Raw genomic sequence first — 26,326 nt, forward strand, 5'->3', positions numbered from 1 at the left:
GACCTGAGCTGAAATCAAGAGTTGGCTGTTTAACTGACTGAGCCACCCAGCCACCCCTGTTACCAAGTTTTTAAAAATCCCACTGGGATTGGGAATTGAATTACATTAAAATTGCACATCAATTTAGAAAGAATTGACATTTCCCCAACTTCTTTTTTTTAAGTTTTGTATTGTGTCATATAAAATGTCGTTACGTACAATGTGTAAATGAAACCCTTTTCTCTCCCTTGCCTCTCCTCTGCAGACATTATAGTGGACCAATTCTTGCAACTATATCACCAAATTAAAATGTACATCCCTCGGGCGCCTGGGTGGCTCAGTTAGTTAAGCGACTGCCTTCTGCTCAGGTCACGATCCGGGAGTCCCTGGATCGAGTCCCGCATCGGGCTCCCTGCTTGGCAGGGAGTCTGCTTCTCCCTCTGACCCTCCCCCCTCTCATGTGCTCTCTCTCTCTCATTCTCTCTCTCAAATAAAACCTTTAAAAAAATTAAAAAAAATAAAATGTACATCCCTCCTGAATACTAAACAGCTCATTCTAGTGATCCAGTGACATAGGGCATTACCCTGTTTAGTCAAAGTGTCAGTTAATGTTGTATTTGCGCAGTCTTGCTTACTCCTTATGTCATTCCTACATAGATTGAGGTTATTGTTGGCTTTTGCAAATAGAATCTTTTCCCCCTCTTGTTTTTTTTCTTATCACTGATCCACAGAAGAATTTAACTTTCGAATATTTATGTTATAACAGCTCTTAGTGGAACACTCTTGTTAATTGAAAAATGTTCCCCTTTAATACTGAGGGAATTGATAGTATTTATCAGTCCGTAGCTTTCAGAAGGTGGATGAGAGGAAATTACAAAATGGTATATTTGAACAAATGACATTTTTTTTTATTTTTTTAAAGATTTACTTATTTATTTGAGAGAAAAAGAGAGAGCGGGGGGTGGGGAGGGGGAGAGGAAGAGGGAGAATCTCAAGCAGACTGAGTGTGGAGCCTGATGCGGGGCTCAGTCTCACGACCCTGAGATCATGACCTAAGCCGAAACCAAGAGTCAGACGCTCAACTGACTGAGCCAGCCAGGCGCCCCACGGATGACATTTTATAAACAAAAATTCCTCAGCTTGGATAGAGCTTTGCAGTTTGTATATGTAGAGAGGGACTGAAAGGCTCATTTGCATCTTGGGCTGACCATGAATTGTGGGGCAGGGGGAGAAGCATCGTCATAGGTCCGTTTTAAATATGAGGGAACGAAGGTGGGAAGAAATGAAATGACTCACTGGCTGCAGCAATAAAGGCAGACATGGAAGGTCTCTTGCTGCCTTCACCTCAGAAAAACATAATGCTATTATGAATAATAGCATTCCAGAAAGCCTTAGTGAATGGCTGATCTGAAATTAGACACTTGTAGGTGCATTTTATTCTATTAATACACTTGTATTCTTTGTGTGTGTGTATGTATCCATGTTTATTTATTTATTTTTAAGATTTTATTTATTTATTTGAGAGAGAGAGAATGAGAGACAGAGCGCACGAGAGGGAAGAGGATCAGAGGGAGAAGCAGACTCCCCGCTGAGCAGGGAGCCCGATGTGGGACCCGATCCAGGGACTCCAGGATCATGATCTGAGCCGAAGGCAGTCGCTTAACCAACTGAGCCACCCAGGCGCCCTGTATCCATGTTTAAGATTTAGATTTTTTTTTTTTACTAGATTATAAGCTTCTTGAAGGAAGAGGACACATTGTATTCATGTTGGAGCCGACTTTAATTCTCGGATGGAAGTATGTACTTGGACTCAAACACCCTAGCTCTTTGAGAAGGGAGTTACTGGAAAGAAAAGTACCAGAGGGAGAATAGCTTTATATTAAGTTATATATTTAAGGAAAAGCTGTTAAAATTCTGTGATTCAGAGAAATTGTCTTGGTTACTGAGTGCCGAGGGAGAGAGAAGACTTATTAAGGGTCTGTTTTGGAAAGTGGATTATGAGAATAACTACTAAATCTAGCTCTCAGCCTGATAATGGGCCATTAGTGGAGAGTGAGAAAGCCAAATAGGTTTCCAGTGGAGGCGATTTGAACTAGTTTGAAAGGAGAATTAAGTTATGAGGGTAACTGTGTTTGAGAGAAGGCGCCGAAATTTTTCCAATTTCCTAGTAGAACATGAGCTGAAAGTAGGGGAATATTTCCAGGGTAAGAGCAGCTTTCATTTTTGTTATCATTTTATTCTGTATTTGGTTTGTCACCCTTGCCCAAGGTTTTCTAGATAGAAGTGTAGCGTTCAGCTTATTCTACATCAGCAGTGTGCTCTTCCCTTGTCGTTAGAGTACATGGGCCAGATTTAGCTTTCCCTTCCTTTCTGGGTTTCTTCCTCTCTGATATTTGATTGCTTATCATCACTATCATCAGAGCCAGGGAGAGAACACGAAGATATTAATCAAAAGAGATGGTTGGATTATGTGATTATATGTTAATTTTGCTCATCAGGAACCCATTATTATGAATTATCAGTGATTAGTACTGTGTTTTCAGATTTCAGTTTAAGTAAGACTTGTCTGTGTAGCCACCTCCAGGTGGGTTGCTGGAGATGCTGCAAGTCTGGAGCAGTCTTTCTCCCCACCCCCACCCAGCCCTCTCGTACATGCTCGCTCTTGCTTGCTTCTTTCCCTTCTCCCCACTGCCAGCTTGGATGGATTCTTTGGTATTGTCATTCCTTCCAAAGGAAAATCAGATTTCCAGAATGTTTTGCTATTGAGTTTTTCCCCTTATTCTTTTTGACCCTTTTCTAGGCCATGTTATTTTGACAGATTAAAGCAAACAAATGAACACAAGCATGCAGTTAATAGTTATCTTTTAAAAAAAAACCACATTGTTTAGGGAAAAAAATGACATCAGTTTTATGTTTGACTTTTCAAAAGCTTTAAAGCAACTCTTTGATAGTATCACTGGGAGTAGCTTGTTTCTTTTGAAGAAGTTAGCTTCCTTTGTAATTTACTTTTGACAAAATCACTGAGATAAAAGATAAGACATATCTAAACAAAGAGAAAAAGTAACTGAGTTACTGACGTGTCTGACAACACTGTGGACAGGCACAGGCAGACTAAAAGGAGGCAGGAATGGAAATTCTCTATCTGTTTTGTGCATAGATGTATGCTTAAAAAAATACTTCACCCTTTCCTCTTAAACTTTGGCCCTATGGCTCTGACTTTTTTTTCATGGAATTCGAGTGCAACTCACAGTCATGTTAAAGAGCCTCTTTTGTTTCCTCCTTTCCTCTCTCCCTGGCTCCTTCTCCATCTGTCTCCCTGTGATGACTTACTCTAAGCTCCATCCCATCCTGGATCGGGTCCCTAGGCTATGTCCGTGTGTGTCATTTGCTTTTATTTACATTTGTGCAGGCTTGACAGGAATAACATAGATCACTGAAATCCAGGGATGACCCATAGAAACCGTTTTTGCAGTTTAACTGTAAGTCTTTTATTAGCAAAGCTTATGTAGGATGCAATTTAATTTTTCTCACTCCCTGCAGACCCTCGCGGGTGGGGGTGTTAATGCATTGAAAAATGACCAAACCCGGGCAGCAAGAAGGAAGAGAGGAAGAAGAGATGCAGGCATCGGTTGGGTGGGTCTGTAGGATCAATCTCTCCCTCCCTCCACATCTTCATAAATTATGAACTGTATCGATCTATTCATATTGATGTCTGAACTCATTCTATCAAAAGCCCAGGTTGAAGTAGAAAATGGAGCGTGATCATGTATTAGGCCTGAGTGTCAGCTTTATGCTGAAACAAAACAAAACAAACAAAACCATGCAGGCCTGAATGGCCTCCCTTTCAACCCTTGGCTTGTGTGTGGCCGGAGGCAGATAGGGCCTGGGCCACCAGCAAGACTTGATAATAGTTGACAAATTTCCTGTCTGTTTTCAGTGGCTTAGAACTTGACTGTCAGTTCGTAGAGGCTGGAAAACCATTGTGTTTCTTTTTCTCCCTCATACTTCTGCCCAGATGATTCAGAGGCCCTCATTGGAAGGACCCCTGAGACATCCCTGCTCTTCTCAGCTCTCCCAGCCCGTAACCATTTGGGGAAGGTCATTTCACCTTTTGAAGCCTCTGTTTCTTTTTCTGCAAGTTGAAAGATTGAGAAGTTTCCAATATTTTTCAAAAAGGTTTTATTTATTTATTTGAGAGATAGAGAGAGTGAGCACAAGTGGGGTGAGAGGCAGAGAGAGAAGCAGACTCCCCGCCAAGCAGGGAGCCCAATGGTGGGACTCGATCCTAGAATTCCGGGATCATGACCTGAGCCGAAGGCAGACGCTTAACTGACTGAGCCATCCAGGTGCCTGTTTCCAGTATTTTTTAATCTGAGGACCCTTTCTAAAAGTGTTTGACCCTTTGGATGACAAATTTCTGTGTCTTCATTAGCACATAACTAGTTCTTCAGATTAGGGTCAAGGTGCTGTTTATAGATAGTCCTGCGAAGCATTTTAACCTGTACGCTCATTTTGGCTAATAAGCCTTTTGGACTATTGAAAAACTTAAGGATACCACTCTTTTCTTTCAAACCCTTTCCAGGGTCCCCAGGAAGGAATACTGTGGTCCATGCTTCATACTCTGTGCAGCCCATTTGAGCTCCTATAGCCAACAAACATTTATTGGATGAATCAGCTTTCCACATGATCTGTCAGAAGCTTTGGGAGAACTTGAGAGGATTCTGGCTCTTTGCTGAGAAAGCCCTATGGTGATTTTATTGAGTAGTGAAGTTAAAACAGGGTTTTGCCTTCGGGAAACCACCCATTCTTGCCCACCGCATGGCATTGCGGGCTCTTTACTCTGCTTGGTTGCGCGGGGTTGAGTGGGTGGTGAGGTGTGTATTCATTTTGCACTCAGCTCAGCATGCTTCAGAATCCTGTCCCCTCCAAAAGCTTTTCATTTCATCGCCATGTTTATTTCAGTGGGTGTATGATTAAATCATTCATGGTAAATTGCATTGAATTGCAGACTCTAGGTACCAGTCCCATCCTCTCAACTTTGTTAGGTAATGCCTGAAGACTGCTAGCTAAGTGACGACTTTCTTTTTTTAAAGATTTTATTTTTAAGTAATCTGTATACCCAACGTGGGGCTCAAACTCATGACCCCGAGATCAAGAGTGGCACGGTCCACCGAGTGAGCCAGCCAGGTGTCCCAGGGTTGAGTTTCTTTTAGTATGTTTGAAGTTTCAAAATAGGGTTTTAATAAAGATATATAGAACGGATCAAGAAGGGATATGAATGGATATTTGTACACCCACGTTCATTGCAGCATTATTTACAATAGGCAAAAAGTGGAAGCAACCCAGGTGTCCATCAGTGGATGAATAGATAAACAAAATGTGGTATCCATACAGTGAGATAGTATTCAGCCTTAAGAAGGAAGAAATTCTTATACATGCTTCGACATGGATGAACCTTGAGAACATTATTGTAAGTAAAATAAGCCAGTCATAAAAGGACAAATACTGTAGGATTCCATCTGTATGAGGTACCTGGAATAGTCATAGTCACAGAGACAGAAAGCCGAGTGGCGTTACCCGGGGATGGGGTGAGGGGGGCGAAGTGGGGACTTAGTGTTTAATGGATATGGAGTTCGGGCTTGGGAAGATGAAAGAGGGAGATGGGTAGTGATGATGGTTGTACAATAATGTGAATGTGCTTAATGCCACTGCAGTGTACATTTAGAAGTGGTTAAAATGGTAAATTGGATATTATATATGTTTTACCACAATAAAAAAATGATCAAGAATAATATGACAAATACCCAATACCCTTCTACCCACTATCAGCTAAGATATTGTAAAAATGAAGAATTGCAGTTGGTGTGTCACCTCTGTAACCGTGTCTCAATTTCATTGTGTGTATTTCGAGGAGTGAATGATGACTTGGGTGAGAGACTTCTGTGTCAGGAGAGCTTTCCTTCTGCTTTATTTTCCATTTGCACTTGTTAGCTAAAGATAAACATGCTACAACAAGTAGGAAATGAATAAACTTGCTGTCCTTTAAAATTAGTGTTTCTAGAAACTTCTAAAAGGAAAATTTTTTCACAAATGTCTTTTGCCCTCTGGGCCTCGATGAATATGGAGAAACAGTCGAAGGAAGTAACACTCAACTTACCAGGACAGGAGACTGAGACAATAGATTTTCAGCCATTAACCTCCCTGCATGTGTGTTTTAAAAACATTCTTTGAGGTTCTCCTCTGTGCCAGGCATTGTATCAGTTATCTCTTGCCACAGTCATACTGCATGACAAACAACCACAAAACCTCAGCGGCATACAACAGTAAGCATTTATTGCTTCTGAATCTGGGGTCAGCTGGAAGCGAGCTGGGTGGCTTTTCTGATTTGGGGGTTCCTCCCATGTCTGGAGGTCAGCTAGCGTTTGGCTTGCGTTCGGCCGCATGCCTCCGGCGACGGCACTGCCTTGTGTGTCTCGCATGCTCCAGCATTGCAATGTGGAGGTGTGGCAGAGCAGATGGAAACATCCGAGTTCTCTAGAGACCTGAGCTGCCAACTGGTGCACGGCTACTTCCTTTTCACTTGGTTTTCCGAGACAAGTCACATGGCTTGGGGAAACCTACTCTGTCTTTCAGGGAAGCACTCTAAAGTCAGGTGACAAATGGCAAGGTGAGGAGAGGGGTGGTGAAGAATTTGAGCTAAATGCGGTCAGCTCACCCCACCCTGTGCGCAGTGTTGTAGCAGAGACATCTAGGCAATCCTCTTAACAGCCCTGAGCCAAAGGTAGCATTGGCCTCGTGTTACAGTCAGAAAAGCTGAGGGTTGGAGAGGTTCTGTGACTTACCAAGGCCACTCTTCTAGTGAGAGGCATAGTTAGGATTTGTACCTGGACCTGTCCAACCTCTTCCTCTATGCTGCCTCTGGCTGACTCCATGCAGCATGTTGGATTACTGCCTCTTTCTGGAAACATCTGTCTTGCCTTCTGTGCCTTCTTTGCCCCCCTCACCCCCACTATACTTCTTTATCTTGCTGTCTCCTCTTCTCCAACTTCTTAAATGTAAGCTGCTTTTATGGTTCTGTGTTTGACCATCTTCTGTGTGTCTACTCGCCCCTGGGCTCAGCCAGTGCCACAAAGCACACAAGCCCCAAAGCTGACCTCTGGGCCAGCCCTCCCTCCTTGCTTCCCTCACCCCTCACCTCCACTCTCAGACACCCTGTGCCGGTTCACAGTCTCTCGGCCACAAGCTGCACTCACCCTGGCTTAACCTGCCTTAGGTCATAAAGAAATGTCCATCTTGCACAGCAGAGGTCCGGAGGCAAGGCAGGCTCCTTGGGGCCAGGTTTCTTGTCACACTGAGTTGGCTTCATGCTGTGGGCAGTGAGCAGAGCGATGGGCTTCCCTGGTTACACCTAGTGGGGGAAAAGGGCAGGAGGCTTCTCTTCTCTGAGAGGCCCTGGGCGGATGCATCTTCGTCTCTCACTGCGCCACCCTGGCTTAGGGCGGCCTGCCCATCCCCGTTCCCATCCCTGGCTGGGCCTCGTAGACCAGGTCTGGTGGTCTGCCGTCGAGTGGCCGCTGGGGGGGGGGGCACTACTGTGTCCCTAGCTGTCCCTGTGTGATTGAGCAGTGGACTTTTCCTGCCTGTCAGACTCCTGCATTTTAGCTGGTGGCGTCCCCACCTTCAGTTCTTCCCATCAGCGCTTGAGAGTCATTTTTAGCTTGTCCTTTTTTTCATCCCCTTCGTCATTTGTTGTTTCTCCCTTTGTTTTTGAGATAATTCCTGAGGAACTGTGTGGGGCCAGGCTCTGGGGGAGCCTCTACTAAGCCCCAAGGAGGCTAGCTCAGGTCTGCCTGCAGGAGCCTAGGATTTGCGAATCTGAGTCCCGGGCAGCATGGGCAGGGCGAGGAGGGTGCTGTACCGTCCCGTGGTGGTGGTGGTGGTAGGGCCCCTAACGCTGCCTCAAAGCCAGTCAGGGACAGTGTCCAGGAGCGCGTCACTGTGACGCTGATGATTCCACCTTAGCAAGGTCTCTCATTCTTCCTTCACACAACAGAATCATCCCTGGTCTCTGATTTAGACCCTTACCACTTCTCATAGACCAGAGCTTGGCAAACCACAGCCTACGGGCCAAATCTGGTACTGCTTGTTTTTGCAAATAATGTTTAATTGCCCCAGAGCCATCCCCCTTCGTGTATGCGTGATCTGTGGCTGCTTTTGCTGCCCCCCAGCAGAGCCACAGATGTGCCACGGCGAGGGGGGCGGCTGGCTTGCAGAGCCAAAAATATGTATTCTTTGGCCCCTTACAGACCAGCTTTGCCAACCCCTGCTGTAGGTGGGCAGAAGAACCCTCCTGCCCTCTAGGAGGTTTCATCTCACAAAAGGACACTTGCTTATGTGTAATCTGTAGAAAACTTTATAACGAAGTCTGTTGGGGAAAAGACTTTTAAGTGCTGGGGCAAGCAGTACAGACAAAACTTGGTGTTGTTGGAGGGATTCATGCGCATTTATTTCTCTCTCCTTCCCTCTGCTGTTCCTTTCTCTAGTACACGAATGAATCCACTTTCATTTTCTTTCTTCTTCTTCTTTTTTTTTTTTTAAGAGAGAGCGAGCCTGCACGCACACCTGCACACAGGAGTGGGGGTGGGGGCGGGGCAGACGGAGAGAGAGAGTTTTAAGCAGGCTCCATGCCCAACACAGAGCCTGACATGGAGCTGAGTGTGGGGCTCGATCTCACAATCCTGAGATCATGACCTGAGCTGAAATCAAGAGTTGGTCACTCAACTGACTGAGCCACCTAGGAGCCCCTCCACATTCATTTTCTTGCTTCAAGATTTCTAGATTGACGTTTTCTAGATTTACAATTTCTAAATTTATACTTTTCATGACACTCAGTTCCCTCTCTCTGAGGGGGAGAGTAAAGGCGCACAGCAATTTGGGAAATGAAAAGTCTGAGTATGAGATACCATCTTTTAAATGTACCTTTGCCACTCTCCCATACTTAAAAAGAATGTAGGACTTGCTTAAATAAATGAGGAAAACCTTTATTTGTTTTGAACAAAGAGCTAACATATACATTACTAATCTATTTGCTTGAAAAAAAAGCCTGCTGAGAAACCTTCCCTCACAGTAGCCTGGTCCCTTTATTTGCACTGCTCATTCGCTCCTAGAAACCTGTCCTTTTCTGGATGACACCCCTCCAGAAGAACCTTAGCCTCAAAACCATTTGCAGTGCCTAGAGGAAGCCCTCCCACCCCGTGATGGGCTTTGTTGTTCTGAGGACCACAGACTTGCCCCGTCAGAAGGCAGCTTGTGTGCTGGTTGTGTTGTGTAGACCTCCCTGCTCTTGTTTTTTTTTTTTAAGATCTGAGTTGTAATTTTCTTTTAGACTTGGCCTAAGTTTTTTTAGTTAGACTTAGTATTAAAATAATATGTGGTTAGTGTAAACTCTTAATACAGGGGCACCTGGGCAGCTCAGTGGTTTAAGTGTCCAACTCTTGATTTCAGCTCAGGTCATGATCTCAGGGTCGTGAGATCGAGCCCCCCATTGGGTTCCACCCTGGGTGTGGAGCCTGCTTAAGATCCTCTCTCTGCTTCTCCCTCTGCCCCTCCCCCCTTTCTCAAAAAAACAAAACAAAATAAAACAAAACAAAAACTTAATACAGGAAAGTCAGAGGATGAAGAGTCACATAAACCCCGCCCCCCATGCACACTCCCCGGAGAAGACCTAGCTTATGGTTATCTCCTTGGATCTCCACATACATACATTTGGATGAATCAGAAGATATTACAGATACTCAACCATAAAATGTCAATTTCAGATAGTATGACCTAATCCAAACACATAGTAATACAGACATATTGGTATTTAAAAAAAATACTGATGGGATCATAGTGTTTATTAAAAATAAATAATATTATTTATTATTCTGTGTCATAATTCGTTATGTTAGATTGAAGAGAATTTTGGAGGTCTTGCCATACCAGTTCATTTAGAGCTATGCCCCTCGTTAATAGTCCACGTGTTACACCACGAGTAGACTAACCAGTCCCCTAGTTGAAGGACATTTAGGATGATTCTCATTTTTCACTATTATGAATAATGTAGCATCGAACATTTTGATATATCTTTGTACGTTTCATGTAAATTTTCTAAAGTATAACTTTCTAAAAGTGGAACTGCTGGTTTTTTTTTTTAAGATTTTATTTATCTGAGAGAGAGAGACAGAGAGACAGAGAGAGTGAGAGAGAAACACGAGCGGGGTGAGGGGCAGGAGGAGAAGCACTGAGCAGGGAGCCCGACATGGGGCTCAATCCCAGGACCCTGGGATCATGACCTGAGCCAAAGGCAGATGCTTAACCGACTGAGCCACCCAGGCGCCCTGCTGGGTTTTTTATTGAAAAAATTTGGGGGGAAGGATTGGTCAGATGCCTCCCATCTCAGTTGGACTTGCTGATCTTACATCCTCTAGGGATACCACAAAGATGGGACCGCAGTGGAAGTCAGGCAGCCCTTCCAGGCAAACCCTGTGCAGTTACAAGCACTGGCACCAACTTCCCTCTCCCTTCATGGAACATTTGTGCACTCGCCACCCAGCAAGCACCAGGGACTTGCAGGCAAGGAATGACAGCACAGCTGACGAGGGCTGGGAGGAAGGGCTGTATGTGAAACTGTGGGTACGGGGAAGCCCAAGTGACCACTTTATCCCTGGTGGGGGGGACCTTGTTGTGCCTTTCGTAAGTTCACTAGCTAGCAAAGGGAGAGAAATGCAGGGCTCGGTTGGAGTGGGGACACTGAGGTGGTGGCAGGCGTCAACCTGCAAATGAGCTGTCCTGGCCTTCGTGGAAGGGAGTGTGGGCACTGAGCTCAGCTGAGCCAAGGCGCCAGTTGACAGAGCTCTAGCCAGCCGCTGACCTGGGTAGTAAGAGGGCCCTTGGCAAGCAGCCTCCTGAGGGCTGTGCCAAACGGCTACTCATGGATCAGGACCTCTGATGTTGCCTCGTGTGGTTCTTTTGTCATGATGTGCTGCTCCAAAGCCTGTGAAACATTCCAACAGACAGAGTCAAAATGTCATGTTTACTGCTCTATTTTGTATACATAATTCCCCTCTTGCACCTTTGAGTTTCCTTGCAAACCATAGTCTTGAAAACGGGGATTAGGAGTTCCTAGCTTTTTTTTGTTTTTAACTGCTGTGAAATCTGTTTGTCAGCCTGGTGAAGCCTGTGACCTCTTCTTAGAATAATGTTTGTACATGAATAAAATAAAATCCATAGGAGGGGCGCCTGGGTGGCTCAGTCGGTTAAGCGTCTGCCTTCGGTTCGGGTCATGATCCCAGGGTCCTGGGATCGAGCCCTGCGTTGGGCTCCTTGCTCAGTGGGAGGCCTACTTCTCCCTCTCCCACTCTCCCTGCTTGTGTTCCTGCTCTCACTATCTCTTTCTCTGTTGAATAAATAAATAAAATCTTAAAAAAAAAATAAAATCCATAGAATTGCAAAGGAAACCAATTATACTGCAATACAGTTATCAAAATACTGCAAAAACATAAATAATACATTTTCTGTATGGATGCATTAAATAGCAAGATCCAGCAGTGGGTCTAGAAGCTATCATAATTTTGAAGTAAGGGTGATTATAAATGATATTTCATGATCACTGCAGTGACCGGGATGAGAAATGGAAAGATCTGCCCACATGGTAGCAGATCAGTGAAATCCACAGGTGCTGCCCATACCAGTATGGTTGTTGCTTCACATGCATAGTGCAAAGAAAGGCCAGATTTCAGTTAGAGGACAAATTAAAGATACGATTTTCTTCCCACCCATGTTCAGACCCCCGAATTAACTCTGTCCACGAACCCCTGTTAAGAATCTCTGCTTTTAGATACAGAAGGAGGAATTGTGGGGATGGAAACCCCCCTTTGCATCAAGAAAATTCATAAAATACCCAGGCTGCCCCCCTCTTGATTCTGATGGGGATGAGAAGGGGCAAATCGTATTAAAAACAAGTAAAAATAAGAAAAAAAAACCCCACCATTTAGACTAGCTGCAATAAAGATATTTCCCCTTCTGCCTCAAGAGAGAAATGTGGAATTTTCTGTCATTCCCTAAGTCTCCCAGGACAATGGCTGTTTGGGGTACTGATTTTAAGACCTGGGAAACTAGATTTGTTTGTGCTAGGTACTTTCCCCTTAGGATTCTCTTAGCATAGGCAAGGGAGATAGATGACCCCCAGCTGAGGGTCTCTCAGATTTTCTACACCTTTGCTACACCTCCTAGTGGGCATGTGCTCATGGGCACTGCCCCTCCCTCTTATTCCCGCCCTCACTCCCCCCTTAATTGTAAAAGTTAGGGGTCTGATCTATTCGTCAGCAGCAAAGTTTGAGAATGCCTTTAAAAATAGATGCGTTAGAGGGAGTGTGTTGGATAGAAGGGAGAAATCTTGTTTATGCTCAACAAATAACTTATATTTAGAATCTTCCTTCAGTTTTTCCTTTGAAAATCTGTATTCTCATTTCACTTGAATGACTCTGCATGGAGCATTTAAAAGTAGATCAAACAAAACTCTATAAATATGTTGAGTTCTTTTGGGCATTTTGCCAAAATAAGCCTTGCTAAACCCGAGAAAAGCAGTGTACTTTATGTATCGGATTTTCTCTTCTGAACATCCAGACTCCATCCCCCAGAGACATGGGGGCCTGGACTGGGGAAGTGTCCCCCTGCTATGGTCTCCTGTGTGTTGGCTCATTTAGATTAATGGGCATCCTGAAAGGCCAAACCCATCCCCTGGGACCAGCCTAGGGAAAGGGGAAGACCCGAAGGTTGTTTAGAGACGTCACTGGCTGTTTTTTCCGTCAGATTCCTTTCTCTTGCTCTGATGGGAAAGGAAGGATGGTGAAAAGAAAATTAGTTGCACTGGCATAAATCATTAACAAGGCTGCCTTTTAACAAGTTCACGAATGACAAGATAAGTGGAGAAGAGGGAGGGCATCAGGTGGCCACAAACCCTTCTGTGAAGTAGGCCTGAACGCATTGTTCCAGTGGGAGAGGTAAGAAAACTGTGGTGAAGGCCACAAAGTGGCAAAGAGCATGAGGCAGTCACAGAGCTGGGTCCACTAGGTTGGGTCTCCTGTGTCGTGAGGCCCCAGATGCTCTTCCCATGCCTTAGTGCTACCCGTGCGGACAGCCCGGGTACATGGGCTGTAAATCCGACCTCATGTGTCCTCTCCGTGGCCTAATTCATGTACCATTTATATAAGATGGTTGAGCGCAGGGACATTATGGTGGTGGAAGTTCTTCATGCCTGTGATACCCAAATTATAGATGTGGCTTCTCAGGGAATATCAGGTATTAACATTGAAAATATCCAGAGGGAGCATCTCTTTGCAGAAGCTGTTTATTTAATGGATGGCCCCTTTCTATATTGCACTAGCATTAGAAAGTCGATGTCTTTGATCATATGTTAATTGACTGACTTTAAGACTATCTTCAGTGGCTTCTTTAAAACAGGGCATTAGACTCCGAAGCCTGTAGGCCCGAGGGAGGACTAGATCAGGGATTGGTGTCCCGCCCTCTGCTTCTGCATCAGTGAGAGAGAGTGGGCCTTTGTGATGAAATGGCATCCTCATAACCATCATGAGGAGTGTGTGGGTGTGGGGAGATGAGTGGCATTTGTTGAAGAAGGTATGCATGAGAGAGCCGAGAGGTGTCAGAGCTGAAGGGACAGGAGGCAAACAGACATGGCCGCTCAGCAGGGGTTCACATCTGCTGGGATGAGGGCGGGGCTGAGGGACAGCAGTGGCTGGTCGGGGAGCGCAGACCAGGCCGGTGGCTGGGTGTGTGCATGTGAGCGAGTGAGCGTGAGCAAGCTCAGAAGACGGACACAGAGCCCCCTGGCCACCATGGGCCCCTGCCGCTGGGAGGGAGACGGCCCGTCTGGGCTGTGTGGTCTGTGCCGTCAGGCCAGGAAAAATGAGCTTGCATCCATAACCAATAGGATGTGATGGGGCTCCTTGCTTTTGTACCAGCATCTGATCAGAGTAGTAAGTAGTGAGGGCTACAGGTATGGAGCCATTTCTCTGGCTCACACCTCCTGTTGTCTCCACAGACCAGCCGCAACCAGTTGAGACCCCCCCCCCCACCTTGACATTCAGCCTGTGACACCACCTTTCTGTCTGATTCAACTGGTATTTATTTATTTACTTGGAGAATAGGAACTAACTTTACTATTAATGTCATCAAAGCATCATCAGAAAAATGTAAGTTTCATAATGCACGATCATTATTTTAATGGGCGACTGTAATGATTTTTGAAAAATTATTACAGTGTATTATTACATGCTCTTTATAAAAACAAATTGATGTACAGAAACATTTATGTGATTCTCTCTTTACACTCTCCTAATCCCCCTTTCCAAAAATACCACTGTTAATTTGGGGCATACCCTTCCATACCCTTTTCTGTGCTTGCACCACTGTGTTGTTGTACACACACTCCTTCTTTCTTTCATTTATTTAATTCTGTCAGGCCTTCACATATTAATCGAATGTTGGATGACTCCATTTATTCATTAATAAACATTTCTTGAGCCCATACTCCGTAACTGGGTTCTGGGTGATAGAAGTAAATCAGAGTCCAGGGTGGAGGTTATAGAGGGAAGGCGGGAGTGTGTATGTGTTTACAATGTTGGGAGCATATTGCACACATTATGTGATTTGCTTTTTTAATTTAACATATTATGGACACCTCTTACATATCAGTACATGCAGAACTGCTTGCTCGATTTAAAAGGCTGCTTAGTTTCCCGTGGCCTGGATATACGATGCGGCCATCCCCTCTCAGTGGACATTCAGGATGCTTCCTGTATAGATCTCTGGGCATATATGCATTTGCCGTGAGAAACACTGCTGCCCTCAGCCTTCTTAAATATATATCTCTCTCCCTACTTAGCTATTTTCTCTCTTCGAATGGGACTAAATTTAAAATCAAATATATGTAATTTCTTGCTCAGATATATCTTGCTCTGTCATTTGGTATGGATGGTTGACCGTGGACCATAAACTTAGAAGAAAGCATTTAGGAGTGTATCAGGCATTGTTTAGTAATATCACAGATGCTTCAGACTGCAGTGTTGGAGAATGCGACACTTTTGACACCATGGCAAGATGATGGGCCACCATCTCTCTCTCTCCCTAAAGCTGCAACAATTCAAGGTGGCGTCGGCCTTTTAAAAAATTGTGGTGAAAGACACATAATGTAAAATTAACATCTTAACCATTTCGGCATAGGCTTTTAAGCATATGTGGGTGGGTGCCCTGTTTAACAACAGGTTGAGGCTTTAACTCTTTCCCTCCACCCCTTCTCTCCTTCTCCAGCATCCTTCTGACTGTCTAAAACAATTTTCGTTCCCAAAACAGTGACCCACAGACAGAACGTGGAACAGGTACTCGTTAGTTCATTCATCCATCGATCCATCAAGAATGGATTGAGGGTCTGCTCTAACAGGCCCTGTGCTCAGGGCTGGGGATCAAAGACAAGTGAAAGAGGGTCAGTGGCCCCCAAAGGGAGCAACTGAAACACATCAACTGATGATGAGAATGTGTATCTGCCTCTCCTTCCCTGTGTATATGATTCCTTCCCTCATGTTCTTCAGACTTTTGTCTCTCATTGTCTTCTTTTGGGCTATCTGCCTGCTTCTAGGCTCCCTCGCCCAAGCCCACCTGCACCCCTGACAGCAGCCGCTTCTCCCTACAGCACCGTTCTCATCACATCTTGTAGTCATTTCTCTGTCCAGAAACCTCCTCTGGCTAAGTTCTCATCCTTAGCTTGTCATCCAGAGTCCCCCAGAAAAGCACCCCTAATCTGCCTTCCTGGTATTACCCTGGATTCATGGAAGAAGAGGGCTGCGTGGGCCTCATACAAGTTATCCAGCTTTTCTGTGCCCATTCATAAAGATGGGACCAACATCCCTCACCTCACAGGGTTGGTCAAGAACTTGAGGGAAGGCATATAACATGCCTACCTCGGTTCTTGGCACATGGCAGACACCTCATCAGTGTTTGGCTCCATCTCCAGCTGGCTCGGTGGATTTTCCTTATGTGGCTTTTGACTTTACCTGCCTCCCTTCCCAGCCCCCATGGCTCTGAGGCCCTCATAAATGGTTCCCTACTGATTGTGCATTTTCCTCCTGTATTCTGGTGGGATTGGGAGCAAATGAGCACTGGCGTAGCTATAACCTCTTTCCAGATGAACCTTCCCTTCGAAGTAGCAGGCAGATGGGTTTACTGTTTTCTGCCCCTACAAAGACATTGATTATATGCAGCCCTAAGAGAATCAAGGAGGCTCATCTCCAGGGACCAAACAGTGCTGCTTAATTGAATACCGTACATTTCCACTGTAAGAGGCCAGCCACAGCCAGAGGGGTTTGGCAAGAAACACCCACAAGTTCCTCGTTTTTCTGGCATGCCATCAGCCCCTGAAGTGTCCTCCTCTTCCTCTGAGTTACGTTACATTGAAACAGGATGAGGAGTGGGAATTGTCCCAGCAAACGGTATGATGCTGGGTCCGGCAAGGTCAGTCATTCAACTTTCTCTCTTCCCCAAATCCACTGGATGTTTCGAGTAAAAGGGGTGATTCTCCACAGTTATTTAGTTTACTTTGTATTGTCTTTCCATCTTGAAATAGGAAACCTGGCCCTTTGCCCAAATTGAGGTTTCTGACTCAAGAACAGCCTCTTCAGGCATCTGGAATGTGCTCAGTAAGTTGGGGAGTTGCTGCACCCCCAGCAGTGGTGGCTAATGAATCATAGGAGAGACCGCCATCTTTTCCATCCCCCACTCTCCCAAGAGCACACTTTCAGAGCTAGAGGCTGTTTGGTATGACTTTTCTGAAGTTCTGTGAAGCAAAAATCACAGCATGGCACCATTCCCCTGGGTTATGTATTAGTCTAATATTGCCAGATGAGAAGAAGCTGAATGTAGAACCCATATAGCATGTTCCTGGAAAATCCATTTTTGGACAGCGATCTGTCTAGATGTCTTTTGACCCTGACCGTTTGTTAGATTGGCCTGAGGAGCTCTTAAAATACAGATGCCCAGACCATTGCTCCCCAGACCATTGATAAGGGGTGGGGCCTGGGCATCTGTATTTTTCCTCCCCTCCTAAAATTATTATTTAGAAAAATTTCAAATGTACAGGAAAGTTGTAACAGTATTACAATGAACACCCATCTAGATTCCCCCATTATTAGCATTCTGCCACATTTGTTTTCTCACCCTCTCTGTTTATGTATATGTACACACACGCACATGCACGCACACATGCATGCACACTCCTTTTTTCCGTAAACAATTTGAAAGTAAGTTACAGATATCGGGAGGCTTGATCCCTAAATACTTTGGAACAAAGACATTCTCCTCTGTAACTGCAATAGAGTGAGCACATGCAGGAAATGTAACGTTAATAAAATGCTATTATCTAGTGTTGGTCCATATTCAGATTTCCCCAGTTCTCCCAACCTTATAACCTTTTAAAAAGCCCAGTGCAATTAAGGATCATATTATATTTAGTTGTATCTCTTTACTGTTTTTAAATCTAAACAGTTTCCTAGCCTTTAAAAAATTGTATGTGATAGTGACTTAAGAAAGGTTTTTTTTTTTTAATCAGGTCAGTTTCTGTAGACTGTCATCATTTCGGATTTGCATGACTGTTTTCTCACAGTCAGATGTAGGTGAAATGTTTGGGGTGGGAGCATTCTACAGGTGATGTTTAGTCTTTCTTCACGTGTAACATGAGGAGCGTCATTATTGACAATGAGAGCTTTTTAAAACTGTGTCTGTCTGGTTTCTCCGTTCTAAGAGGACCATCTTCCTTTTGTAATTAATAAATAATCTGTGGGGAGATACTCTGAGACTCTTTACATATCCTAATCCCCGACAAGCTTTCACCCAGTGATTTTAGCAACCATTGATTCTAATCACTGGTTGCTATGATGCTTAATAGAATGGTGATGGTCTGTTTCCATCATTTCTCTATTTATCTGCAGACATTCTTTTTTTTTTTTTAAGAGTTTACTTATTTATTCGAGAGAGTGAGAGAGGGAGAGAGAGAGAGCACGAGGTGGGGAGGGATGACAGAGGGAGAAGCAGACTCCCCACTGAGCAGGGAGCCCAATGCGGGACTCGATCCCAGGACCCTGGGATCATGACCTGAGCCAAAGGCAGACGCTTAACCGACTGAGGCACCCGGGTGCCCCTGACATTCTTTTTCTAAAGGAGAGCTTTGGCTTCTATCTCTCTACTCTTACCCGTTCACCTAACTAGGTACCTATCAGCCTAGCTACCTATTGAACTTACCAATCTGGGCTCGTGAATTATTTTGGAAATGACTAAGTGATAATACAACCCTCAGTACAAGCTGTTACTGTCCCAGATTTGGCCAGTGGAAGCCCCATCAGGCTGATCTCTGTGGGCTTTTGAAATTACCCCTGAAGTGTTTGAGCACTTCACTGATGTTAGCATTAGTGGATATTCTGTTCTCGCTTTGTGTTCTCTTTGCCACAGCCCTAGAAGAAGCCACGATTCTGTGGAGACCTAGTTCTTCAGAGACTGCTATTTAGATTAGGAAAGCTCCCCCAGGTGGTTCAATATGCAGCCAAGATTGAGAATCACTGGTTAGAGGCCTCTGAAGGGAGATCACCTGTTCCCACAAGGTGTTTTCTCCTTGTTATCCTCTGTCACCAGTTATTACCTGTAATTAGTGGCACTGATTTGTTACTGAGATTTAGAGTTTTGTGGCTAGCGTCCCTTGGTGATTTAGACCCTTGTAGTTGTACTGGTGTTCCATCATAGGGAATATGAGATGTAAAAAAAAAAAAGGTTGTGTGAGTGTTCAAAGTTTTCAGTTGACCCAAAGACTTTTTTCCACCACTGCATTATTTGTTGTTACATTTTTGTGGTCACTGAATAAATTGGCCTAGTAAAGTTTTCACACGTTATAAGACCCTAGAAGGCACTAAAATATAGACGAGTGTGCTGTTTCTAAGGATGGGTCACGGCACCCTTTTCAGTTTCTGCTCTGTCATTTTTAGAGAGTGTGAGTGTACTTCCAGCCAGTTTTCTTTCATTAAAATATCCAGCAGCTGTAAGGAAACGCTCCTGATTTGTGGTTTTTCACTTCCTGGTTTCACATCTTAACCGTGTCCCACGTTGGCCCAGTGAGTCCTTTCTGCAGTCTCAAGACCCATAGCTGAGAGTTCTTCAGGACAGTCAGACATGGGAGGCAGTGGCTCCGGACTTGCACCCACTTTCGAGCTGTAAGGCCTCTGGTAAAACACTCAATCTCTGTGTCTCTCCTTGCTTGTAAAAAGGGGGTTCGGCGTGAGGATTCAGTGGGGTCATATATATATACGGTACTCAGCAGTCTCTGGCACACAATAAGTGCTCAATAAATGCTAGCTGTTACTATTTTATCACACAAAGCTGGTCACGAAAGTAAGGGCAGGAATGAACGAGGCCTAGTGTGGGCATTGTGAGCATGCACCTTGGTGTCCGTGTGCCCGTGTTTTGACGTGTGAATGCATGGCCAGGCATGTGTAGTGTGCGGCCATCGTATAGTATGGCAATGGAGACACGTGTTAGGTATGCCCTGGGAAGTCTGCCTTGTCCATACATTTTTTGGTGGGCCGTGTGTGCATATGCATTAGCATGTATGTCCATAAAACCTGTGTGTGTTACGTCTCGTGATTATGTCTTGGGAGGTAAGTGGTCCCACCTAGAAAACACACAGAGTGACAAAGGATGGTGGCAATGGCCCTGACATGAAGGAGGAAGAACATATGTTCTCTTCTCTTTCTAGTTGTTCTGATATCAATTTGTATTGTTGGCCATGATCAGCAAATGCATTTAAATTTCTTTCAAGGCTCAGTTTATTCCATAGAAAAAAAGCCCAAAGTAATGTGTGAAAACGAGTTCAAGTGGACTGGGCTCTGGGTATGAAGATGGTGGCTCAAATTCAGTGTTGCTAAGCCATGGCCTTGGGCAAGTCATTCTTATTTTTCTCCGGTTTATACCAGCTATTGAAAGGAGATGACATTGTTGTCTATGCACCTCCTCAAGGAAGGTCAAGACTGAGTAGTAAACATCAGTGAAATGCCAGCAGGGGGGAAAATGGCCAATGATATCCTTACACTCCCTTAAATTTCGGATGGACAGAGGCACCTGAAACGCAGTGTCTCCTGATGTCGGCCACCCACCTTGAACTGGGTTTTAGATTGGGTAGATCTGGCAGACAAGACTGGAACAGTGATGTGCAGAAGTTGAGGCCTGGAAAAGCAGTGGTCCGGGAATTTGGGTGAAAACCTGAGGCTGAGTTAAACAGTGGCGCAAGAAGCTCTGCACAGATTGCAGAGAATGTGGGACGAGATGTGAACAGAATTGGCTCATCCAGCATTGGAGGAAAGCTCTGAACTCAGGCGGAGGAGATACTGCCGCTCATCAGCTCAGTGTCCTTGCATAAGTCACTGAGCCCCGATGTTCTCATTTGCAAAATGGTTGCTCATTCCGGCTCCTTTCTTTTTCTTTTTAATTCATGTGGTTGGCAGGATGAGATTGGATGATGGATACCAGAAGTGCTTTAGAAAAGACCGCAAAGCTATCCCAGTGCCACAGGAAATCACTGTTTCTGCCCGGCGTCAGGTCAGGTGGCCTTTACCGTTAGCAACATCTGTATACCTTGCTGTGGGACTCACTTTTCTTGGTCCTGTATGTTGGTGATGTGTTTGATAGGACTTCATGCCATCAGTGAATTAACCTTCTTAGAGGCGTTTAAGAACTATTGATTAGCCTGACAGACAGAAACTAGTAAACGTGTCATTCTTCCTGATACCAGACAGGGCTTTATAGAAGTCTGAGGCAGAGATTTGGTTCAAGAGAAATCTGATAATCCTGTTCCAGGTCCTGAGTCTGCGGTGTTAGTCTATCCTTGAAGAATACATCACTCTCTCTTTCACCATTTGTGTAGCATCAGGTTAGATGCTGCTTTTTACAGAGGGTTTTGTGCAGACACGAACTTATGTATAACTGCGTTTTATGATTTCAGCCAACCCTGGGGCTTCAGATGTTATTTTCAAGTCACTTTGGTCAGGACTGGTGGCTTCTGTGCTTGTGAATGTTAGGTTTCAGAGATTTGTCATGTTTACTTGTTCTGTCTTCGGATTGTACGTGCAGAGTTTGCTTTTAATGTAACACCTAGCAAATAAAGCTCTTCACAATTTAGAATAGAACTTCGTCTTAAGGGGCGCCTGGGTGGCTCAGCTGTTAAGCGTCTGCCTTTGGCTCAGGTCATGATCCCGGGATCCTGGGATCGAGCCCCACGTCAAGCTCCCTGCTCCGTGGGAAGCCTGCTTCTCCCTCTCCCACTCGCCCTGCTTGTGTTCCTGCTCTCGCTGTGTCTCTCTCTCTCTCTGTCAAATAAATAAATAAATAAAAGAACTTCGTCTTAAGAGGTGTATGTGGGGGCAGGGGAGTCACGGTGGGTGCTGAGATCGCCTCATCGTCATCTTGACCTTCGGAGCTAGAACGAGGAATCTGCACTCTTTACAACAGAGTGCTGGATTTGCCTCCCGTTGCATCGAATGCCATGGAATCACGGTAGAGTTCTTGGCCCCGGACTGCCACTCTTCCTCACTCCCCACCGGGGAGAAGCCAGCTGGGATGCGCCCTCAGTGCCCGGGAGAGCTGGGCCTTCCATGGGTCGCCCTGTGCCACCTGCGGACAGTGCAGTTGGCACCTGGCAGTTGGCCCGAGAGTTCTGCATTTGTTCTCATCAGGCCCAGGTGGCTTGTGGTTTTGCACGAAGCGGTGGAGTGTATTTGTATAGTCGCCAAAGATGTGATCAGATAAGCTATTGATTTTGAACTTCTGCCCCCTTTCTTCCGTTCGACTCGGTTCTTCCATAGTGAGGTTCAGGCAGAGAAAAATGGAGCGGAGTGAACTAGGCCACTGGCTTTTGAAACATATTGATCAGTGAGCCCATCAGATGTAGCAAAGACCTTCCCCTTTGTATGATGTCATGCTGCACGGGGGCCTTAATGCGGCCTGTGATCACTCCTGCAGGGATTTGCTTTCTCAGGGAAAAGACTAGAAAAGTAAAAGAATCACTGTAGGCAGTACCCAAAAATAATGTCAGCATTTCTAAATATGTTTCCTTGAAGTCGTTGATCCCTTTGGTTTTCTAGGCCATGTGGTAGCAGGAGGGAACAATGTGAGGTGGTCCGCCTTGAGCCACAAACTTCGGAGCAATGCGGGTCTTAACTTCTTCTCTGCTATCCACCTCTCCCCGGCTTGGGCCTCTGCTGCTGCCTGTCTGTCTCCCTACCCCACCCCTATCTCACATACCACATGCATGTTCTTTCTGCCCACAGTGCATGTCTGTGGTGTGGACAGTTGCATCTGTACTTGAACCAGCTCTAAGCCAGGGCCTCCCAGTTGGGCCGCTCTGGGTGAGTGAGATGCTGTGACCTTGAGTGTCCTCTGGTCAAGTGAAATGTGGTCCTGGCTTTTATCTTGATTTGCCTGGGTTGGTTCTGTGTGAGCAGCCAGGGACCCTGCTAATGGGTCCCCTGGACAGAGGGAAGAGGACCGAAGAGGATTTGTTGAACCCCTTTGGGGCATTTGAAATGGCACCAAGGGCAGGCTGAAATCTAACTAGCCTTTGCTCATCAGGCCTGAGTTCCAGCATGTTGAAAGGGTGATGATTAGTCAGAAAAAGGCCAGGCTACTTTATCTTTTCCTTTGCACATTTGGGAAAAATTTCCTCTGCCTTGCTAGCATTGGAAGCAGACCATTCTTTTTATTCTACCACATCACATCAGCTTTCATCAAAAATCAACAGCAACAAATACAAAGCCCCATCCGTGGAAAAGTGTTTAAGGCAACACTGCTCCAGCGCTTCAGGGGTGGGGTTTTTGCCTTCTGCACCAACGGATCGGTTTCTCATATCCATGCCTTTCTGACCCAGCAGCTTTTAAAAGACCAAGAAGCATTGCTCTGCTTTCTACTGCCTCTCTCTGAGACCAGGGCTGCCGTGCCTCTAGCCATGTCCCAGAGAGCATATCTGAGACAAGTCAGCTTAATTTGCCTGCATGCCTAGGAAGCCTCACTTTAAAATCGAATTTTGAGACAAGAGCTGCATCTCAATATTTTGCTTTCCCCATTCAGGCGAGCGAAGGAGGCGCCGCTGCCAGGTGGCATTCAGCTACCTGCCCCAGAACGACGACGAGCTTGAGCTGAAGGTCGGCGACATCATAGAGGTGGTAGGAGAGGTAAGTGTGCCAGGCGGGTGGGTGGGTGGCCTCGCACGGGTGGTCAGGACCCACCCCTGCTTGGCCTTGCTGTGGCGGATGTTTGAGCTTAGGGAGACCTTAGACACTATCTGGTTTCTCAGAGACAGGAATGCGGCCAAGCCATTAGGAGCAGGTGTGGGCCATCTGAAATTACAGTCTTTTTCACACAGTGTACAAGGGCTTCAGAGGTCTCAGCCCACTGCCACAGCTTTTCTCCTCTGCTTCAATTGCCGGTAGACTCTGGCTCTCCAGAGTGACCCTGAGCCATCTCTAGAGGGTGAATTCAGTATTCATCGTGGGGGACACTGTGGATTCAAAGGGAAGGAAAAGAAGGGACATTTATAGAAGACTAGTATGTGACAGGCATGATAAGGTTCTTTACACATTGGCCCATTGGGTGGCCCATCACAAGCACTTTGTTTTGTAGATGAGAAAAGAGGCTCAAGAGACCCTAGAAGGAAAAAAAAAAGAGACAGACCCTAGAAGAGTCAGGGCTGAGGGTTGGAGCCAGGTCTACCTGGCTGGAGACCGACTGTTCTCTCCACTGCCCCGCGTTCCCTTATTGCTGCTCGGTCCTGGCTACTCGGGGCCAGCCCTGCTGGTGGAGTGTCCCACCATGCACCGGCACGGGCCTCTCGGGCTCTGCTCCCCCGTCCTGGGCAATCCTGGGCTTCAGACTTAGAACCTGATCATTCATCCTGATTCAACACTTGTGTCTGTATATAGAAATACAGTTCTCCGATAGCTTTGGTTTCCTGAGTACCATTTGGCCTTACAGAAACCCATGGTTTACAAAAAAAGGAAGCTAGAAGTCGAGGAGGGGATTAAGTGAACTGTGACGTGGGTCCAAGTAGCAGGGCTGATGCTAGCCACCAGGTTCTCTGATGCTCATACAAACATAAAGTGAGCATGCATCGAAGTTTTATTTAACTCATTAACGAGGGGATCTCGTTATGTGACTAATTTAAAGAAAAGTTAAAATTTTGGTATAATTTGAAGCGACTTTAGCCAAAAAAAACACAGAACAACAAATAAACATTTTGCAATAAATGATCATGAAAAGTTGTAATATATATCACATATGAAATTATACTAGGAAGGTACTGTAACAACAATAAGTGGTAGATAAATCTGCCATAAACACAAATCCCACAAAGGGAAAGAAAAATCTTTACCATGAGGAAATGTTCCACACTGCTATTAATTAAATAAATGCAAATTAAGACAATAATCGGTCCTGCTTTTGAGAATCCTAAGAAAACATTTTACATTAAGACTGTTGGTAATACCGAGAAGTGGTGACTTCGTATATCTTTATGATCCTAGTATGAAGCTATTTAGCAGAGTATGGCAAGAGCTGTAAAAATCTGAATTAACATCTTTTGAGCCAGTAATCTCACTCCCAGGAATTTATCCAAAGAAAATGGTTAACAGAAAAAAAAAAATAAATGAAACACGTTAATTGCTTGTGATAATGAAAAATAATCAAGAGAGAGAACAGTTACGTGAATTAAGTGATATTCAGCTAGAAGATTGTGAAGACATTAAGATGGTAAACCCAGAGGTCTTTAAATCTGTATTTATTACAATACTGTGCGATGTAATTTTCTGTTAAATTCTGCTAAACCTGAGAGCTTTTCAACAGCAGGGATCTGGTTTTGATCTATCTTTACTTATGTGGTACCTAGAAGAGTGCCTGAAGCCTAATATGTACTTAAATAAACGCTTGCCGAATAAGTAAGCGAATAAATGGAAGTATGAAAAGATTTTTTTGCAAAATAAATGAACAGATCAGGACACAAAATTGCATATACTAGGATACAGCCACGTAAAATACATCTCTGCGCGTGTGATTGAAGACCGGAAGGGAACAAGGATTGAAAATGGTTGTGTCACAGAAGATAGTTTTTCCTTTAATGTTGTAATAATGTTTTATGAAATACAAATCAAGATAAGGAAAGTTATTAACACATTTCTGGGAGATAGTGGCCACCCTCACCTGCCCGTTGGCTGTAGGGAAAGCGGGCATGGGTTGCTGAAGGAGAGGAGGGATCGCAGGTGTTACTCTTCGCGCCGAGATGACGTAGGATGTCCCCGCCACCAGCAGGACCAGTGTCCTGTTAACTCACCGCCAGTTCAGTGCCAGGCTTCAGGATGGGCTTGCTTCCCAGAGGAAAAAGGAAAACTATGTAGCCTAGGATATTTATGTAAAATAAAACATAAAGGTTGGCCTTTTATTATATTATCAAAAATGAGTTTTCCCATTATGTCTGTTTACTTATAATATTGCAGATATTGGGCCATTGTCACTGCACAATATAAAATATGCCTTTTTATAATGGATGTATAAACGCCAGTGGGTATTTTCTCATTCCACTGAAAACTAAAAATAAACATCCCAAATCAATAAAAACTCTTCAATCACAGGGACAGATTGAGGTAAGACCATTGTATTAGCTTTGCAAGACTATGAAACCAATCAATCTATTGGGCAATAAAACTATAATAGGTGATATCATGTATGTGTGTATAAATATATTCTTATTGATTAATTGATAGATTGATCCTACAGTATTGCAAAGCTGTACACACACACAAATGCACACACACCCCCTACCCCAAAGGAACAAAAAAACCCAGACAACTCTTAGGAGGATTTTGGAGGTGTGGACTGGTTTTTTGAAAAAGGTTGAATCAAGCAGAGAATCTTAAAACATATTTTATATATATTAATTAAATTAGATATTATCTTATTTAAGATAATTTAATTAAGATAATTTTTTAAAGACTTTATTTATTTATTTGACAGAGAGATACACAGAGAGACAGGGAACACAAGCAGGGGGAGTGGGGGAGGGAGAAGCAGATTCCCCGCTGAGCAGGGAGCCCGATGTGGGGCTTGATCCCAGGACCCTGGGACCATGACCTGCGCTGAAGGTAGATGCTTAACAACTGAGCCGCCCAGGCACCCCTAATTAAGATCGTTTATATCTTATTTAATTTTGTAAATG

General features: G+C 44.7%; 1 protein-coding gene across 4 annotated transcripts in view; it reads left to right on the plus strand.

Annotated features, from left to right (window-relative positions):
• Nucleotides 1-26,326, plus strand: part of SH3KBP1 (SH3 domain containing kinase binding protein 1) — a 324,977-nt gene that overhangs the window by 145,318 nt on the left and 153,333 nt on the right. For all 4 annotated transcript variants that reach the window (XM_028122625.2, XM_028122626.2, XM_028122628.2 and 1 more), the window contains one exon: nt 23,191-23,294. In XM_028122625.2, coding sequence (XP_027978426.1) covers nt 23,191-23,294 — 104 coding nt within the window. The remainder of the gene's footprint in view (nt 1-23,190; nt 23,295-26,326) is intronic.

The sequence above is a fragment of the Eumetopias jubatus genome, unplaced genomic scaffold (genome assembly GCF_037043125.1).
Source record: "Eumetopias jubatus isolate StellerSeaLion01/CBP00866 unplaced genomic scaffold, mEumJub1_p1.0 scaffold_11, whole genome shotgun sequence".
In the NCBI taxonomy this organism is placed as follows: Eukaryota; Metazoa; Chordata; class Mammalia; order Carnivora; family Otariidae; genus Eumetopias; species Eumetopias jubatus.